Source organism: Colobus angolensis, unplaced genomic scaffold (assembly GCF_000951035.1).
Source record: "Colobus angolensis palliatus isolate OR3802 unplaced genomic scaffold, Cang.pa_1.0 Scaffold32, whole genome shotgun sequence".
Lineage (NCBI taxonomy): Eukaryota > Metazoa > Chordata > Mammalia > Primates > Cercopithecidae > Colobus > Colobus angolensis.
The window spans coordinates 419,136-438,177 of NW_012116488.1; the positions used below are offsets into that span (position 1 = coordinate 419,136).

The following is a 19,042-nucleotide window of genomic DNA, read 5'->3' on the forward strand; positions in this document are numbered from 1 at the left end:
TGGCTCCCCACTTCCATCCTGTGCTCCCAGCTGGGTGAGGCTCCTCAGGCCATCCCTGGGTGTTCTGCAGGCAGGGGCTCAGGAAGGGAGGCCAGGGTTGCACAGCTGTGAGTGAGGCCCAGGGTTGGCTGCTGTGTTGGGCCCTAGGTGTCCATATTTGAGGGACAATCGGAGGTGTGGGGCGGGGGACTAGGTGGGGGTCCTGGAGGCTAGGCTGGGTGTGGCTGGCAGCAGGTTGGTTAGGGGAGGGGCTGGACGTGGGAGTGTAGTCTTCTGAGACATCTTGGGAGGCCAGGCCTGTCCTTAGCTGGATGGGGCCGAGGCACCGGGGCAGGGGTAGGGTGGTGACCAGGGAGGGGCTGGCAGGCGTGGGGTTGGGCCTTGGTGGGGAAGTATGATTTTCCCCAGCATAGCCAGGCTTTGGGGCTGGGTGGATGGGGGGCGCTGAGGGATGGATGAGCCTGGCCTGCCCAGACACTGCCCAATGCAGCATCCCCTGGGGTGGGAAGCCAGCAGGCCTGGAGGTGGCTCAGCCCCAGCCCCCTCCTGCGGGCCCTACCCAGATAGAGCCAGGGCTGGGCTCAGGGGCCACAGGCACACCAGGGGTGGAGCTGTGGGATTCCTGGGCAGTGAGGGCTGAGAGGCTGTGGCATGTGGGTACCCAGTGCTGGGAAGTACAGGGCATGTCCTGGGGGTCCCACCTGTCTGAGCATGCCTGTGTGTGACAGTCTCCGTGGACTGCACTAGGTGGAGCAGGGGGCCAGCCCTGTGGTCCCTTTGCTTGGCTGACAGCATCGCCTGTCACCATGGCTGGGGTACAAGGGCCAGGTGGCCTGGGGGCAGAGGGGGAGTAGTGGCCATGGTCTGAGGCTGTGCTGGGCAGTCCCAGGACCTCTTGGCCTCAGTTTCCCCAACTGTACCACAGGGGCTTCTCCTGCCACCTGTTCTGTGTGGGGGCGGAAGTGGGTGTGGGTTTGCCTGTGTGCTGTGTACCTGCAGGACCTGAGCTCGGGCCTGTTAGGGACTCTGGCTGGGTGCCCTGTACTTGGCCACCCCGTGCACCTGGTGGAGGCTGCCGGCATGGCGATGGGGCCCCACATTCTCTCGCGTGGTCACCCCCAGTGAGGCGCCAAGGGGCGTTCCACCGGAAACGCTCAGGTCCTGGCTGCCTGCGGGGCCCCAGTCTGTGGCCACTCCAGCCAGGCTACCCCTTGCCCACCTCTCCCCCTGGTCGCTCTTCCTGTGCTCCATGCTGACTTGAGCCAGCTCAGGGCAGGCTGGGCCTCTGGCACCCCAGCGGTAGGGAACCCAGGCCGCTGAGCCCACATGGCCTGGAGGGGCAGTCTCCCTCCCTTGAGCTGGGTTATTTTGGGGTCTGCAGAGGATGTGGCCTGAGGATGAGGAGGGTGGTGGGTCCTGTGAGGACTCTAGGAGGGGGCCCCTGGCTGGGGAGGAAAGGCCAGAGCCTGGCAGACCCAGGGGCAGGTTGGAGCCCTGGGCCCTGTCCCACCCTGAATAAAGCAGGCAGGTGTGGCCTCAGGCACCTGACCCGCCTCTCCATATCTGCAGCGCTCCTTCACCCTCATCGTGGAGGCCTGGGACTGGGACAACGATACCACCCCGAATGGTGAGTGAGCCCTGGCCAGGTGGCAGCGCCTCTCAGCTTCAGGGCACCTGTGGCAGGGCCCATGTCCTCTGCCTGCTTGGGACAAAGCCTTTCTTTACTCTGAGGGTCATGTGTGCTGTTTCCGTTTTTGCTCTGGCTGCCAGGAAGCTCTGCCACATTTGGGACTTGCGGAACTGTGCATGCACTCTCTTCCCCACTCTCTTCCCCTGGCTTTGTCCATGTTGTTCTTCTATTGGGTGTGCTCTTTTGGGGCCCACGTCAGTGACTTAGTGGAGGGGACACCCTCGAGTGTCTCTCTGGCTTTGTGGCCCCCTCTACCTGTCTGTACTGGAGCATGGAGCCTTGGTGGCCCTCTCCCTGAGGCTCACCTGCTAGCTGGCTGACCTGGGCAGGGGCTCTGCAGGGCGCCGCAGGGGTAATGGGGGGATGACTTTCATGGGTGGATGTGGAATTACCCACAGGCTGCGGGAGCTGCTCATGTGAAGGCTTAGGCAGGAGCGGGCTTGCTGTGCAGGAGGGGCCGCCGGGGCCAGGCTCAGATCATGGGGGCTGGCACGCCACTGAGAAGACACGGGCTCTGTCTGCCAAGCTCTGGCTACCTTATGGAGGGGGCGCTGTGGGGCCAGGACGGAGACTGAGGAGGAGCTGCACCATGAATCTGGGCGTGTCAGGACGACCTGGACCAGGGGCAGTCTGAGGGGATGAGAGAGACTCTGGCTGCTCTCAGAAGTGGAGACATGGGGTTGGCCAATGGGTCGGAGGTGGTGAGAGAGCAGGGCCAGGGCATCCTGGCTGCCAGCAGAGTGGAGGGGCTGTTTACAGGGCAGGGATGGCTGGCAGGGGTGCCCAGGTGGGGAGCAGCAGCTGTGGGGACCCCAGCGACTCAGGGCAATGGTGTTCCCTGAGGGGGTGGCAGGGGGACAGTTGGGCTGAGGCCCAAGTAAGGTCGTCAGGGCTCTTGATGACGTGGGCCTGGAGAGGCTGGGGCGGCCGGGAGGCCCCTTGGGGAGTGGGCTGCTCAGTGTCCTCCCAGGCCTTGGCCCATGAGGTGGGAGAGGTGGGGTCTGGAGGACCTGTTCACCTTTTATTGTGGAAAACATCAAGCCTGTGCCGAAGCGCAGGGACTGGCATCACGGACTTTGTATACCAGCGCCAGCAGCTGCGGTGTCCCTGGCCCCTGGTCTCCCATTGTCTTACTTAAAGTGAGGCTTAGCCGGCAGGTCTCAGGACCGATGCCTGTCTTGGGGGCCTGAGGAGAGGGTTGTTTTAAGGTGGGGACGGTAGCGGTGTTTGGCACTTCTGAGAGCAAGTCACAGCACAGGAGAGGGGAGGACAACTGAGCGCCATGCCTGTGCTGGCGAGGGCTGGACATGGTGCCCAGCTGTGTGCAGGTGTTGGAGCAGGGCTGTGGGTGGGTGGGCACAGGTGTGGGATACGGGACTCACCCCCTGGCAGCAGTCATGCCTTCTCTGCGGTGCCCGTGGTCTCAGCAGCCTCCCTGCCCCTAGCTGGGCCCCCCAGCCCTCTGCGTTTAGGGTGGGAGCAGGAGTGCAGGCTTGGTGGCGGGAGGGATAGGCCTCTCGGGGCCCTGAGCTTTCTGTAGCAGTGTGGCCAGGGGCCCTGCCCTCAGAGTGCTGCTGCGGCCTGCTGTGCCCTGGCCTTGCAGCGGCCGCAGACTTCTGCCCCGTCCCCGTTGTTCTTGGAGGCCACCTGGCTGGGCTGGTTTCTCTGGCCTGTGCTGACTGTGCCGCCTCCCCAAGAGGAGCTGCTGATCGAGCGGGTGTCGCATGCTGGCATGATCAACCCGGAGGACCGCTGGAAGAGCCTGCACTTCAGCGGCCACGTGGCGCACCTGGAGCTGCAGATCCGTGTGCGCTGTGACGAGAACTACTACAGCGCCACCTGCAACAAATTCTGCCGGCCCCGCAATGACTTTTTTGGCCACTACACCTGCGACCAGTATGGCAACAAGGCCTGCATGGATGGCTGGATGGGGAAGGAGTGCAAGGAAGGTGAGGGGGCCGCCGGGCCACGTGGAGGGCAGAGAGGGCCACGTGGAGGGCAGAGAGGGCCTCGGGCAGGGCCCTGGGCACAGGCTTTGCCGCCAGGCTGGCTGCAGCTGTGCCTCTCGCTCCTCTCTGTTCGCAGCTGTGTGTAAACAAGGGTGTAATTTGCTCCACGGGGGATGCACCGTGCCTGGGGAGTGCAGGTGAGTGTGCCACCGGCCCGCCTTGGCCCTCACACCCTTTGCCCTCACATCCTCGCTGGCACAGCCTTGCTCTCAGGAGTCACCCGGCGCTGGCTGGAGGTCGGGCGCACAGCCTGTGAGAGCCGGGCCGTGTGCTCGGGATGCTCCTTAGTGCAGTAGGTGCGTGTCTGAGCGTGGGATATGTCTGATGGCAGCAGCCCTGTGAGGACGGTGAGGAGAGACTGGGGAGGCTGGATGGACAGTCATGTCACCAAGGGGCAGAGACCTGGAGGCTGCAGGGCACCCGAAGATGGGGCACGGGCAGAGGTCACAGTAACCCAGTCCATGTGGAGGGGGTGGGCGGCAAGTGGCCGGCAAGTGAGACCAGCAGGCGAGGGGTGGCAGAGCAGACCGGTGGTGGGAGGTGAGGCCTGCAGGACCGGGGAGAGAGGAAGGGGCTGCTGGCAGGTTTGTAGCTGGGCAAGGTGGGTGGGAAGGCTGTGGTAGCTGTTGGGTGGGGAAGCACCAGACGGGAGGCTGTGAGAGGAGGCTGTGAGAGGAGGCTGTGAGGAGGAGGCCGCTGTGGGGCATGTGGGGGTTCGGGGGCAGGGGCCAGCGGAAGCGGAAGAGGGGCACGGGTCCTGCAGACATCCTGGGTTGGAGTCCAGGGGTTTGTGGATGGATTTGATCAAGGAGGAAGAGTCTGGGGTCAGGAAGAACCCCACGCTGCTGCGTAGTGGAGCCATCGTGACTGAAGGAGGACTGCCGCAGAGGAGCAGGCGGGCAGAGGTTAGGGGGATGTGGAGAGGCAATGCCTGCCCTGTCCCCGGAGATACCCAGAAAGCTCGTGGGAGAGGCCTGGCCTCAGCCCCGCGAGGCCTGTGGGGGGCCTGTGGCATTCAGGCCGTGTTGAAAGCCCAGACAGCGAAGGGGGAAAGACGGAGAGGAGAGAGGCCAAGAGGCAAGTCCCAGCTGCCGCAGGTCACGGCGGATAGATGAGGAGCCAGCAAGGGCCTCCATGAGGGAGTGGTTGGGGTCCTGCAGCCAAGTCCAGACAGTGGAGGCCTCTGGACCCAGACCAGGGTGTGGGGGGATCCAGCCGGGGGACTGGCAGCTTTGCCCTAGAGTGGAGCAGAGAAGTCGCGGGGGGGGGATCCAGAGGGGCTGGGGCCCAGGGTCTGGGGTGGGCATGGGCTTCGAGCCGTGGTGCTTACTGTGTGTGAGCAAGCCTGGGGAGCCCCAGAGAGGGCGCAAGTGGGTGGAGAGACAGCAGGTGGCGGTGAGTACCACCCTCCAGCCAGCCTTGGATCTCAGGGGTCCTGGAACCTCCCTCTGAGGAGTGGGTTTGCCTCCGTGGGACGAGGACACTGGAGCACAGTGAGGCTGAGTGATTTCCCCAGGATCCCACGGCATGGCGTTTCGGAGAGGAGTGGGGGTTTGGCAACCAGCTGAGTTGGGAGCCAAGGTGGGGAGGTGGGTGACCCTTCCACAGGCCCCACGGCTGAGTGGCCTGGAGGGCTGTGAGGAGCTTTCCTGGCCGGTCCCAGAGCAGGGAGGCAAGGAGGGCTGGAGGGAGGCAAGGAGGCTGGGGTCGCCCACCTGGTCACTTGCACATGCAGGGATTCCCGGCAGGTTGAGTGAGTCTCAAGTCAGCTCAGAAAGTGCCACAGGGTGGGCCTGGTCTGGGCAGACGTAGATGGAGGCCTGCGGGAGTCGGCCCTGCTCACCCTCGCCTGGCCTAGCGTGCGTCACACAACCTGGATGGCAGTGCCACCCTCCCTGGATGGCGGCTGGCTGGCAGCTGCAGTGTCCCAGCAAGGCTGGAGGAAGGCGGTGGGGAAGCTGGGGATCCGTGCCCTTTCCTTGCAGGAAGATGAGGAGACGGAGTCCGGGGGGCCTGGTGGGTGGGGGCAGTAGGTGAGCCCCGCCTGCCCCTCTTGCTGGCCCTGTGGGGAAGGCCCAGCCTGGTGGGTGAGGGCAGTAGGTGAGCCCCGCCTGCCCCTCTTGCTGGCCCTGTGGGGAAGGCCCAGCCTGGTGGGTGAGGGCAGTAGGTGAGCCCCGCCTGCCCCTCTTGCTGGCCCTGTGGGGAAGGCCCAGCCTGGTGGGTGAGGGCAGTAGGTGAGCCCCGCCTGCCCCTCTTGCTGGCCCTGTGGGGAAGGCCCAGCCTGGTGGGTGAGGGCAGTAGGTGAGCCCCGCCTGCCCCTCTTGCTGGCCCTGTGAGGAAGGCCCAGCTGTTGCGGACAGCCTCGGCTCAGGTTCCAGTGCAGGACGCACCCCCCACCGGATGCTGCGGAGATGGCCATGCCTTCCTGCCGCCGCCTCTCCAGGGCCCTGGGGCTGCTGGCTGGGGAAACCAGGAGGTGGGGGCCTGGCGTGGGCTGCCCTGCCCAGGGTCGAGAGCATGCCCTTGGGACCCACGAGGTCTGGGCTCTGAGCCTGGCTGTGGCGCTCCCTGGCGGATGACCCGAGGTGTGTCACAGCCCCACCCCGAGCCTGGGTCTCTGTGTCCATGGAGGAGGAATTCCAGGCAGGACGCGAGGCCATCCGCATGGGCCGCTGTGCATGCCGGGCTGGATACCATGCTGGGCTGGATACTGGAGGCACATTCTCCCCAGCCTCAGTTTCCCCATTTGTGGCAGCGGAACTGGGCCGATGGGCCTTCGGTGCTGGCTGCGGCTTGAGGGGCCGATGGGCCTTCGGTGCTGGCTGCGGCTTGAGGGCGGCTCAGGAAGGGCCGTGTTCTTTCCTTTTACAAAAATAAAGTGTTGCGGGTGCCGGTGTGGAAGTGACGTGGCCTGGACGACATTTCCATCCTGCAGGACCAGAGAGTTCTGGGAAGGGCCCCCCGGGAGTCCCGGCAGGGCCTGGATGGCAGCCCACGGGGCCTTGGGGTGTCGTCATTGCAGGCTCTCTCCCCTGACGGAGGCACCCTTGAGTCAGGCCAAGTTCTACCCTGGCCACCTGCCCTCTTCTGGAGGACTCCCAAGACGGGACGTTGGCCGATGCCTGGAGCAGGGCGAGGCCTGGGGGTTGTGGCCAGGGGGCCAAGACGCCTCTCGTTTCCAGGGTGCAGGCAGAGCTCCTGCAGGGTCAGGAACTACCCTGAGCAGAGCCAGCCCAGGCTAGCCTGTGGGCCTCAGTAGCCCCATCTATGAGATGGGTACCTTGTGGGACTTGACTGGGAGCGAGCGAAATGACTGTCCAAAATTTGAGGTGAGGGTGAGGGTATGTGCTGTGCCCAGGGCCACGTGGCCGAGGTAGGGCCAGGAGTGCTCCCCTGCTGCCTGCCGGCCTGCCCAGCCCCTGGTGCCTCCCGGCCCTTGCAGCACGTGGTGAGTCGGAGCCGGCGTTCTCATCCCCGGGATCCCGGCAGGGCCTTCCTTTCCTGGCGCCTGCTCTCGGGGCCCAGCTCACGGGTGAGTCCCAAAATAGCTCAGGGAGGAGTGACAGGACAGCTGGGGCTGACCGTCGGCAGCCAGCGGCCGGGAATGCCCGTGATGGTGGGGCTGGCCTGCAGGGCCGCAACCCCTGCCCAGCTTGGGCTGCTCCAGTTCAAAGGCCTGAAGCGCCGGCCCTGGGTGTGGCTTGGGTGACTGTGCCTGGCTCCTCTGCCACCCTTTCAGGTGCCACAGCTCACTGGGTCTTGCGCCCCTCCGCCTTCCCCCAGGTGCAGCTATGGCTGGCAAGGGAGGTTCTGCGATGAATGTGTCCCGTACCCTGGCTGCGTGCACGGCAGCTGCGTGGAGCCCTGGCAGTGCAACTGTGAGACCAACTGGGGCGGCCTGCTCTGCGACAAAGGTAGTGGTGGGGGGTGGCGGGCCTGATGCTCTGCCATTGAAGGGTGGGTTGTCGGGGAGCGGGGGGACGGCTATTCCCCTGAGCATCCCACCCCTGCCCCCAGACCTGAACTACTGTGGCAGCCATCACCCGTGCACCAACGGAGGCACGTGCATCAACGCTGAGCCCGACCAGTACCGCTGCACCTGCCCCGATGGCTACTCAGGCAGGAACTGTGAGAAGGGTACGTGGGGGTCCTGCTGCCCATGTTCTGGCCAGGCAGGGACTGCTTTCCTTGGGAGCTGGTCAGACCCCATCCCTCTGGCCTCCTGTGTGGTGGGCCCCTGACCCCCGGCTTGGGAACCTGTGGGCTTGGGGAGGCGTGCCTGTGGCAAGCTGGGGGCCTGGCTGCCAGCTCTGCCCCCTCCCTGTGGTTCTGCAGCTGAGCATGCCTGCACCTCCAACCCATGTGCCAACGGGGGCTCTTGCCATGAGGTGCCGTCTGGCTTCGAATGCCACTGCCCATCGGGCTGGAGCGGGCCCACCTGTGCCCTTGGTGAGTGTCTGCACGTGAGTGGGGGACTCCCACCTGGCATCAGTGGGGGTCTGGGAGTGGGGCAGCTCGCTGGGGATGGGGTGCAGGGGTCAAGTCCACACGTGTGGCTGCGGCTGGCTTGGCAAGGACAAGTGGCAGGAAGACTCAGGCTTGCGGCCCTTCCTGCCCATGGGGACCTTATCCCCACGGCTCACACTACCAGGGCCCCACCTTTCTCCATCCTCTGCAGACATCGATGAGTGTGCCTCAAACCCATGTGCGGCCGGTGGCACCTGTGTGGACCAGGTGGACGGCTTCGAGTGCATCTGCCCCGAGCAGTGGGTGGGGGCTACCTGCCAGCTGGGTAAGGGTTCCGAGTGTGTGCACAGGAACGGGGGCCACGCATGCGGGCTGCTGGGGCTGCTGCTGGAGCTGCTGGGCTGCGGGCGCCAGGTGCCGGTGCTGCAGGGCAGGCAGGGCCCGAGCCCCACGGCTCCCCTTGTCTCTTTCACAGACGCCAATGAGTGTGAAGGGAAGCCGTGCCTTAACGCTTTTTCTTGCAAAAACCTGATTGGCGGCTATTACTGTGATTGCATCCCGGGCTGGAAGGGCATCAACTGCCACATCAGTCAGTATGGGGGGTGGGCGCCGGCGGGTGGGCCGAGGCACATGGGACCCCGCCTCTGACCCTGCTCCTCTGCCCCCAGACGTCAACGACTGTCGCGGGCAGTGTCAGCACGGGGGCACCTGCAAGGTGAGGCGGGGCCGGGAGGGGATGTGGCGTGGGTGCTGTGGGGCCGTCGGGGCACCTGCAGGAGGCTCACCTGGCTGGCCCGCCCAGGACCTGGTGAACGGGTACCAGTGCGTGTGCCCACGGGGCTTCGGAGGCCGGCACTGCGAGCTGGAACGAGATGAGTGTGCCAGCAGCCCCTGCCACAGCGGCGGCCTCTGCGAGGACCTGGCCGACGGCTTCCGCTGCCACTGCCCCCAGGGCTTCTCCGGGCCTCTCTGTGAGGTGAGGTCTGCCTGGCCACCCTGCCCCACTTTCTGCTCTAGGAGCTGTAGGGCCAGGCCTCGTCCCCGACCATGGGGCCTGAGTGACCCGGGAGTGCCGCAGGGGGAGTTGTCCCCATGGCGTCCCAGGCTCAGCCCTCCCCTGGGTGCTGGGTGGGCAGGCGGGGCTGTCACAGGTCACCAGGCTTGGCCCCTTGTGGCCCTCGCTTGTGATGGGTCTCCTGGTGGCCTGGGCTAGGAACCCCCAGGCTGCTGCCTGCCCAGGCCTATCTGTCCAACTGTGCACTCCCTCGGGACTGGAGGGCAGGGGGCTCTGGTGGGCAGAGTATGTGGAGTAGGGTGGGTGCCTGATGGTGGACGGGCATACACCTGTCATGGGTGAGTCCTGGGTCGGAGTGGGCGTCTCTCTTGGGGCTGATGCTCTCGCCTCCCTCTGACCATCTTTCGGTGCTGGACCCCCTCCCCCAGCCTCCCCTTTCCCCGTGCCTCTAAAATAACCTGCCTCCCTACCACCCCCTTCCCCACCTCCCCCAACCCTGCCTCCATTACCTGCCTCCCTGTTACCTGCCTCCCTACCACCCCCTACCCTACCACCCTTTTTCCCTGCCTCCCCCCACCCACCTCCCTACCACCCTCGGCCGCCCTTGATCCTGCCCTGGTCTTGGTGCAGAGGGTGGGCCTCCGGTGCAGGGGATGGGCCTCCTGTCCAGAGGGCTTCTTGGAGCCCAGGGCAGGGATCTGACCTCAGGACCTGCAAGCATGGCAGTGGCTGGCCCTGGAAAAGACCCACAGACTTGGCTCTGAGGGTGGCCAGGCAGTGTGTGAGGTGCTCAGGAGCTGTCCTTCCTGCCAGCAGCAGGGGCCAAGGCCACATCCCTCCCGAGGGGCGCTGAGGAAGCTGGGCTGCAGTGGAGGTGGGGGTGGGGGCCCACAGGTATCTGCGTTCAGCTGACAAGGCCTGGGCAGTCTCAGGTGGGCAGGGGTCTTGGACTCTGGCTGGCACTGCCAGGCCCAGGGCAGAGGGGCCTGGGGGTTCCCAGGGATCTACCTTCATGTGGACGGAGACCTGGCCTCTGTTCCCGGCCTGGGCCTGGGCTCTCACAGGCACCCCCCACCCTGCAGGTGGATGTCGACCTTTGTGAGCCGAGCCCCTGCCGGAACGGCGCTCGTTGCTATAACCTAGAGGGCGACTATTACTGCGCCTGCCCTGACGACTTTGGTGGCAAGAACTGCTCCGTGCCCCGTGAGCCGTGCCCTGGCGGGGCCTGCAGAGGTGCTGGGTGCGGCGTGGGGTGGTGGGGGAGATGGTGGGCAGGGGCGGGCCTGACTCCTGACCGTACTGCCTGCCATAGTGATCGACGGCTGCGGGTCGGATGCAGGGCCCGGGGCGCCTGGCGCAGCAGCCTCCGGCGTGTGTGGCCCCCATGGACGCTGCGTCAGCCAGCCAGGGGGCAACTTCTCCTGCGTCTGTGACAGTGGCTTTACTGGCACCTACTGCCATGAGAGTGAGTGGCTGTGAACAGCGGGCTGGCGGTGGGGCTGGGCTGGCCTGAGGCCCTGGCTCACCCTGCTTGCCTCTGCAGACATTGATGACTGCCTGGGCCAGCCCTGCCGCAATGGGGGCACGTGCATCGACGAGGTGGACGCCTTCCGCTGCTTCTGCCCCAGTGGCTGGGAGGGCGAGCTCTGCGACACCAGTGAGTGTTCCAGCGCCCGCCCACGCGGCCTGTGCCTCCACCCCTGCGGGCCCCTCATCACCCTGAGGTGGGCTACTGTCTGGGTGCCGCAGGCCCAGTACCCAGAAGGGCCTGGCCAGAGGGTGCTGCCACCACGGGGTGGAATCCCAGGCTGCCCTCATGCCCGGGGCCGGCTACCCCCCACGACGCTCCTTCCCTGCCCCTTTCTGTCCTCCCCTGGCCCAGCTCCAGGGCTTCCTCCCCCGGGAAGCCCTCCCTGAGCGCCGGTGACCCCCCGCCTGCTGACCGGCGTCCTCGCCCCCAGATCCCAACGACTGCCTTCCCGATCCCTGCCACAGCCGCGGCCGCTGCTACGACCTGGTCAACGACTTCTACTGCGCGTGCGACGACGGCTGGAAGGGCAAGACCTGCCACTCACGTGAGTGCCCACAGGCCCCGGCCGCCGACCCTGGCCCTGGCGGTCTGGGGCCCGCCTGCTGAGCGGCCCATGTGCCCACAGGCGAGTTCCAGTGCGACACGTACACCTGCAGCAACGGCGGCACCTGCTACGACAGCGGGGACACCTTCCGCTGCGCCTGCCCCCCCGGCTGGAAGGGCAGCACCTGCGCAGTTGGTGAGGAGCCCCCGACGCCCCTGTGACCGCCGGTCATGGGCCCTCCCCGGCGCCACTCCCTCAGGCGTGATGGGCCGAGGGGTCTTTTTTGAGGGCCACACCTGCCGCTTGCCCCTGGGTCTGTCTGCCCTGTCTGGGTTGGGGGCGCGGTATGGAGACCCAGGGCCTGGGCAGGGCCAGGTGAGAAGCTTCCTCCTCCTCCTCTCCTTACAGCCAAGAACAGCAGCTGCCTGCCCAACCCCTGTGTGAACGGGGGCACCTGCGTGGGCAGCGGGGCCTCCTTCTCCTGCATCTGCCGGGACGGCTGGGAGGGCCGTACTTGCACTCACAGTGAGCATGGGAGGGACCTGTGGGTGGGGGTCACTTTTCTCCACAGACGACATCCCTGTCCCCGACTCTCCCCCCATCCCCTTCTGCCAGCCCCTCCCCTGGCTGCCCCTGCCCCCCAGCAAAAGGCACCCTCCATGATGACCCTCCCCAGCCCCACAGCCTGATCACGCCGAGCCAGCCTGGACAGTGCCTGGCACGCTTGGGGGTGGGTACTGATCCCCTGCCTTCTCCTTCTTCTCCCAAACCAGATACCAACGACTGCAACCCTCTGCCTTGGTGAGTGGCACCTGGGGGCCGCAGCAGGGGTGGGTGGGACTTGGCATACCACGGGGGGCCGCCTGATGCCCACCCTCTGCTCTGCAGCTACAATGGTGGCATCTGCGTTGACGGCGTCAACTGGTTCCGCTGCGAGTGTGCGGCTGGCTTCGCGGGACCTGACTGCCGCATCAGTGAGTGGCCTGGGATGACAGACAGCCCCAGCCTGGGAGCCCTTCCAGCCCGGCCAAGGTGTCAGCAGTCTGAGCACATCAACATCCACGTCCCTTGAAGGGCAGTGTGGCCACAGCCACTTCCTGCCTCTCCCTGAGCCTCAGTTTCCCCACATGACTGTACTCTGTGGCGTTCCTGTGGTGTACCCTGCCTAGTAACTAAGTGGGGGGTGCCAGACCGGGGCCAAGGGAGCTGTGGGGGTTGGAGCATGCAGCCTGACGTGGGCCCCTCTGTGGCCGCAGGGCTGTCGTCCCTGGGTGTCGGCCCGGGTGTCTGTCCAGCACCCCTTGGCTGGTCCAACGCAGCAGCTGGGGCTAACCCAGGATGGGACAGGCCCACTGCAGAAGCAGATGGAGGAGGGTGCTATTGGGCCGGGGTCAGGCTGGGCTCAGGAAGGCCTCGGGCAGGCGGCAGCTTGGGTGCTGGGGCAGGTGGGACCTGCAGGGCTGGCGAGGCCTCTGCCGGGCTAGGGGCTGCTTCTCATCGGCCCGGGGCTTGCGCCCACGTGCCACTGGCTCCCCGCTGCCCGAGGCATGCCGGTCCCGCGGCGGCCGTTCACCGTGCTCAGCAGCAGCCACTCTCCCTGCAGACATTGACGAATGCCAGTCCTCGCCCTGCGCCTATGGGGCCACGTGTGTGGATGAGATCAATGGGTATCGCTGTAGCTGCCCCCCCGGCCGAGCCGGCCCCCGGTGCCAGGAAGGTAGGCCCCGTGTGATTGCCCTGGCCTGGGGCGGGTTGGAGGGCGTGGGTGAGACCCAGCCCCAAGGGCCAAATGTACACTGCTGACCCTCGAGCCCCTTCTCCCCACAGTGATCGGGTTCGGGAGGTCCTGCTGGTCCCGGGGCACTCCGTTCCCACACGGAAGCTCCTGGGTGGAGGACTGCAACAGCTGCCGCTGCCTGGACGGCCGCCGTGACTGCAGCAAGGTGCGGGCTGCCCGTGAGCCTCCCCGCCCTGCCCTGCCCGAGGCTGGTGCACGCTGACCCTGACCACTCTGAGATCAGGAGGCGGGTGCTGGGGTCAGGATGGGCTGAGAGCTGTCTGCCCCCACTTGAGGGACCCAGGGAGGAGGGAGCTCAGCCAGGCCCCATGCTTCAATCTGCAGTTGGGAAAACAGGCCTGGTCTGGGTCCTGCCTTGCTCTGCCTACCCTTTCTGGTGTCGAGCTTGGCCTGCCTCCCTGGGAGGCCTGGGTTGGGGGTGGGCTTGGCCTGCCTCCCTGGGAGCCCTGGGTGGGGGGTGGGCTGGGACTCACAGACCTGGGCGGTGTCCCTCCCTGGCATGGGGCCTGTGCCTGCCTGTGGTCCTCATCTGTGTGCCTGCATCTGACCCTCCTGTGCGTAACTGCCCAGGTGTGGTGCGGGTGGAAGCCTTGTCTGCTGGCCGGCCAGCCCGAGGCCCTGAGCGCCCAGTGCCCGCCAGGGCAAAGGTGCCTGGAGAAGGCCCCAGGCCAGTGTCTGCGACCACCCTGTGAGGCCTGGGGGGAGTGCGGCACAGAAGAGCCACCGCGCACCCCCTGCCTGCCGCGCTCCGGCCACCTGGACAATAACTGCGCCCGCCTCACCTTGCGTTTCAACCGTGACCATGTGCCCCAGGTGAGGGGCCTGGTGGCATCTGGGCTTGCAGAGGCCACACGCTGGCATCTGCTTGTGGCATGGCCAAAGCCTAGCCCCGTGGGGCAGGGAGGCCCTGGTTGGCTGAGCAGAGTCACTCTTGGTCACGGAGAGTGGCCCTGTAGAGTGAGATGAGAGGGGCATTGGGCCTGGTGCTAGGTGTGGGTGGCAGAGGAGGCCGGGAGAGCAACCAGCTGGGGGTGCCTATTTGTCCAGCTGTCCTGAGGGCCTGGACTGACGGTGCCATGGCTGCCTCACCCCAGCTCTTGGGCTGCAGCGCTGTGGGCAGTTTTGCCGTAGCCAAGGACCCAGCTTGGTCTGCTGTGTGCTTGGAGCTGGGCCCCCGTCTCCCAGGAGGGGCTCAGAACTGGAGGAGACCCACTGTACCCCGCCCTGCCTCTCGTCCCCGCACTGGCCTGCAGGTGGAGCTGGCTCTGCCATGAGGACAGGCCAGTGGGCACCGTCACTCCTGCCTCCTGGTATAGGGCACAGCCGGGTGGGAACCTGTCCCCACTAGACCCTTGGCATCCCTGCTCTGCTCTCCTGGGCGGGCTATAGAATGTGTCCCGCGTGTACCCACAGTGCCCATCCAGGGACATAGGTGTCAGGTTCACGGCCCTGCCCTGCCCATGCACTGCCTGTCTCTGCCCAGGGCACCACGGTGGGCGCCATTTGCTCCGGGATCCGCTCCCTGCCAGCTACGAGGGCTGTGGCACGGGACCGCCTGCTGGTGTTGCTCTGCGACCGGGCGTCCTCGGGGGCCAGTGCAGTGGAGGTGGCCGTGGTGAGTGCCAGTCGGGAGCAGCACCTGGGTGGGCCCTGGGTCCCGGCCTATGCAGGTCCTGGCTGTGCTGGGCAGAGGCTCTGGCGAGGCTAGTCATGGTGCGGAGGGACTGCAGGCAGGCATGTCTCCTCAGGCTGGGGCTGCGGCCCCTCACTGCCCATGCTGCAGGCTCGTAGGGCTACTCCCTGGGCCCAGCCAGCATTGGGGACATGCAGGGCTGTGGTGTGGAGCTTCCCCTGCAGCTGCATCCTCGCCTGGTCCCCTGCTCTGTCTTCGCCTCTGTGTCCCCACGTCACAGGCAGCAGGAGAGTCTGCGGGCTCAGTCTGCCCTGGGAGGCCTACTTTGGGACTGGCACCTGCCCTGGCCTTGGGGGGTGTCAGATGTGAGTGGATACCAAGGGGGTTGGGTGAGCCTGGGGTGGGGATGTGCCTGGAGAGGGGAGGGAATGTTCTGGAACATGGGTGTGTGTGCAGAGCAGTGGGTGTGGCCATGGCACAGCATGGCACGTGGAGGCCATGGCCAGGCACAGGAGGGACGTGCAGTGTTTTGGTGCCCTGAGGCTGCAGATGGGGTGGGGGACATGGGTGGGTGCTGCTGGGTGATGGAAGGGCAGTAGGGTCAGGGGGAAGTTGTGAGAAGTATGCCAGCACAGGTCATGGCGCCATCAGGCACGTGGTGGAGGCAGGGGCACAGCCCCGGGTTGCTGTGGCCTCGTGAAGGCACTAGGTTTGTGGTGCCCTTGGGGCGTGGCCCATAGGTGGGGGTGAGGGCTGCGAGCTGACGAGAAGGGATGGCCATCTAGGAGCAGGTGTCAGTAAATGGGGCCACACCCCCCCGACTCACTGCCTGGTGGTAAGGTCCCGACCGCAGGACTCCAGGCTCTCCTGTGCGCCCGGACGGGGCCACCCTCCACCCCTGCACTTCCCCAGCCACTCACTGCCTGGTGGTGAGGCCCCCACCGCAGGACCCGGGCTCTCCTGTGTGCCCACCATGCTCCAGCGTGGCCAGAGCCTCAGTATTGGGGGCAGGCTCCTGGGAGCCTGGGGCCCTCGGGCCATGCCCCCAACGCCTTTCTTTGCCGCAGTCCTTCAGCCCTGCGAGGGACCTGCCTGACAGCAGCCTGATCCAGGGCGCGGCGCACGCCATCGTGGCCGCCATCACCCAGCGGGGGAACGGCTCACTGCTCCTGGCCGTCACCGAGGTCAAGGTGGAGACAGTTGTTATGGGCGGCTCTTCCACAGGTGAGCACGGGAGGTGGGCCCCTGGGGAGGTGCCAGGCGGGCAACTCAGGCATTGGCACAGAGCCAGCCGATCCTGCCAGCCACCAGGAACAAGAAGTCCCTGGCACCTGCTGCCCCAGCCGCCCAGCCCCACAACCCGACCTTCCCAGCCCTCATCCTGGGACCCTCCCCACACGCCAGGAACCAGACAGTGGGGCCTGGCCGCCTGGCCAGCAGGGCCCTCCCAGGCCTGGGTGTGTGTGGCTAGTGCCCTGCAGGCACCCAGGCCTCAGTGCCTACCGGCTCTTCTCCCCGGTCCCCAGGTCTGCTGGTGCCCGTGCTGTGTGGTGCCTTCAGCGTGCTGTGGCTGGCGTGTGTGGTCCTGTGCGTGTGGTGGACACGCAAGCGCAGGAAAGAGCGGGAGAGGAGCCGGCTGCCGCGGGAGGAGAGCACCAACAACCAGTGGGCCCCGCTCAACCCCATCCGCAACCCCATCGAACGGCCGGGGAGCGGCCCGTGGGGCGGCGGGGGCCACAAGGACGTGCTCTACCAGTGCAAGAACTTCACGCCGCCGCCGCGCAGGGCAGACGAGGCGCTGCCCGGGCCGGCTGGCCACGCGGGCGTCAGGGAGGACAAGGAGGACGAGGATCTAGGCCGCGGTGAGGAGGACTCCCTGGAGGCGGAGAAGTTCCTCTCGCACAAATTCACCAAAGATCCTGGCCGCTCGCCAGGGAGGCCGGCCCACTGGGCCTCGGGCCCCAAAGTGGACAACCGCGCGGTCAGGAGCATCAATGAGGCCCGCTACGCTGGCAAGGAGTAGGGGCTGCCACCAGCTGGGCCGGGACCCAGGGCCCTCGGTGGGAGCCATGCCGTCTGCTGGACCTGGAGGCCAAGGCCATGTGCATAGTTTCTTTATTTTGTGTAAAAAAAACACTAAAAACAAAAAACAAATGTTTATTTTCTACGTTTCTTTAACCTTGTATAAATTATTCAGTAACTGTCAGGCCGAAAACAATGGAGTATTCTCGGATAGTTGCTATTTTTGTAAAGTTTCCGTGCGTGGCACTCGCTGTACGGCAGGAGAGAGCAAAGGGTGTCTGCGTCCTCACCAAATCGTAGCGTTTGTTACCAGAGGTTGTGCACTGTTTACAGAATCTTCCTTTTATTCCTCACTCGGGTTTCTCTGTGGCTCCAGGCCAAAGTGCCGGTGAGACCCATGGCTGTCGGTGGGACCCGTGGCTGATGGTGTGGCCTGTGGCTGTCAGTGGGACTCGTGGCTGTCAGTGGGACCTGTGGCTGTCGGTGGGACCTACGGTGGTCGGTGGGACCCTGGTTATTGATGCGGCCCCGGCCTCCGGCACGGCCCGTGGCTGTTGGCGCACCTGTGGTTGTTAGTGGGGCCTGAGGTCATCGGCGTGGCCTGAGGCCGGCAGGTCGACCTCGCGCTTGCTGGCCAGTCTGCCTCGCCTGCCGTCTGTGCTTCCTCCTGCCCAGAACGCCCGCTCCAGCGATCTCTCCACTGTGCTTTCAGAAGTGCCCTTCCTGCTGCGCAGTTCTCCCCTCCTGGGACGGCGGCAGTATTGAAGCTTGTGACAAGTGCCTTCACACAGACCCCTCGCAACTGTCCACGCGTGCCGTGGCACCAGGCGCTGCCCACCTGCCGGCCCCGGCCGCCCCTCGTCGTGAAAGTGCATTTTTGTAAATGTGTACATATTAAAGGAAGCGCTCTGTATATTTGATTTAATAACGTCAACATTCCGGCCTCCCTTGTTCTTTGGGTGCTGTTCCTTGTGCATTTAGAGTCAGACTGGGGGAGAACCGTGCCGGCAGAGAGGCGTGAGGCAGTGGGGCATGTGCTGGGTGCTGGCCCACATGGCTGTGGTGGCTGTGGAGGGTGAGACGGTCCTGCTGAGTCAGGGCCTGCCAGGGCCTCGAACGCATTGCCAAGTTGGTGGATGCAGGTTTGGCCAAAACCTTCCTGGGAATGGGGAGGGGAGTGTCTAGGTACCTGGCACCTGACTCTGACTACAAACAGCTGAAAACAGTTTTATAAAATAGTATAAAATTGCTTACCCACGAATACCTATCAAGGTCTTGAGGAATTAACAGTTCAAAATTTTTATTCATTCATTTATTCCTTTGTTTTGCTTGTTCATTCAGAGGCAAGGTCAGCATTTGAGAGACTGGAGGCAGGAGAGAAGCAGCCCTTCCACCTGGCCCTGGAGCTGGTTTTGCCTCTCACTGCTTGAGCCAACTGGAACATGGCATGGTGGCCTCAGGGCTGGGCATGGAAGGCCGACTCCAGGGCTGACTCCAAGCTGTCTGTGACGTGCAAGTCTTTACCCTGCTGTGAGGGGCAGGAGGTCAACTGAGTCAAAGAGCAAAGCCAAGAACCAGATCTGTACAAAAAAGAAGAAAAAAGTCCTGCTGCCAGCCTGGGAGTGAGGCTGCCTTGCACAGGCAGAACAAATGAATAAATGAATGAATGAATAAAAATTTTGATCTGGTAATTCCTTAAGACCTGCTGGTTGCTGCAGAAGTTACTCTGGATGTCTGTTGAGCACTGCTGCTACAGACTCCAGTGAGCACTGCTGCTGTGGACTCCAGGAAGCCGTGCAAATGAGCTATGGTGTGCACTCCAGGGGCAGTCTCTCACTCCGGCTGGAGTCCTCCCATCAGCTCCTCCACTGTATTGAGCCAGGTCTGCAGGGACACACAGAGGAGCTGGTAGGAGACCCTGCTTGCTATCGGCTGCTCACAGGCCCAAGGCTTGTGCCCTCAGGGTGGGGGCAGGGGTTAAACCCGCCTCCTGCCTTGGCCCCAAGGAGTTGGCCAGGCAGTTCAGGCAGAAGGGCAGCCCCTGAGGAGTCACGTACACCATGACTCGTGTGGACATGAAGCCCGTGTTCCCACCACCAGGTTGGCCAAAAGACGGCAGGCTTTGAGTTTCCTTTTAAATGGTGTCGACCTAACTTGCAGTTGCCTAGGTTCCTGGTGGAACCAAATGCAAATCACCTTTGTCGTAGACCTCTGTACACCTCATGAATGATTTTTCAAGGTCAGTGAATAGACCACAATCAAACCAAGCATACAGGGGAACCTGGCACCATGATTGAAAACCATACGAAATGCATGCAGAGGTATCTGAGTAT

General features: G+C 64.8%; 1 protein-coding gene across 1 annotated transcript; it reads left to right on the forward strand.

Moving 5' to 3' along the window:
- Positions 1-1,554: 1,554 nt before the first annotated feature.
- On the forward strand, positions 1,555-18,400 carry JAG2 (jagged 2; the record flags this gene model as incomplete). The annotated part of the gene is made up of 24 exons (XM_011951571.1): positions 1,555-1,627; positions 3,388-3,639; positions 3,776-3,836; positions 7,483-7,613; positions 7,717-7,836; positions 8,035-8,148; positions 8,378-8,491; positions 8,642-8,755; positions 8,835-8,881; positions 8,969-9,142; positions 10,264-10,414; positions 10,494-10,646; positions 10,725-10,838; positions 11,143-11,256; positions 11,338-11,451; positions 11,665-11,781; positions 12,030-12,057; positions 12,145-12,230; positions 12,860-12,973; positions 13,084-13,199; positions 13,625-13,867; positions 14,538-14,669; positions 15,755-15,911; positions 16,214-18,400. Coding segments are annotated over 24 exons (3,336 nt in total), but the record flags the coding sequence as incomplete, so codon positions are not given.
- Between the last annotated feature and the right edge of the window lie 642 nt (positions 18,401-19,042).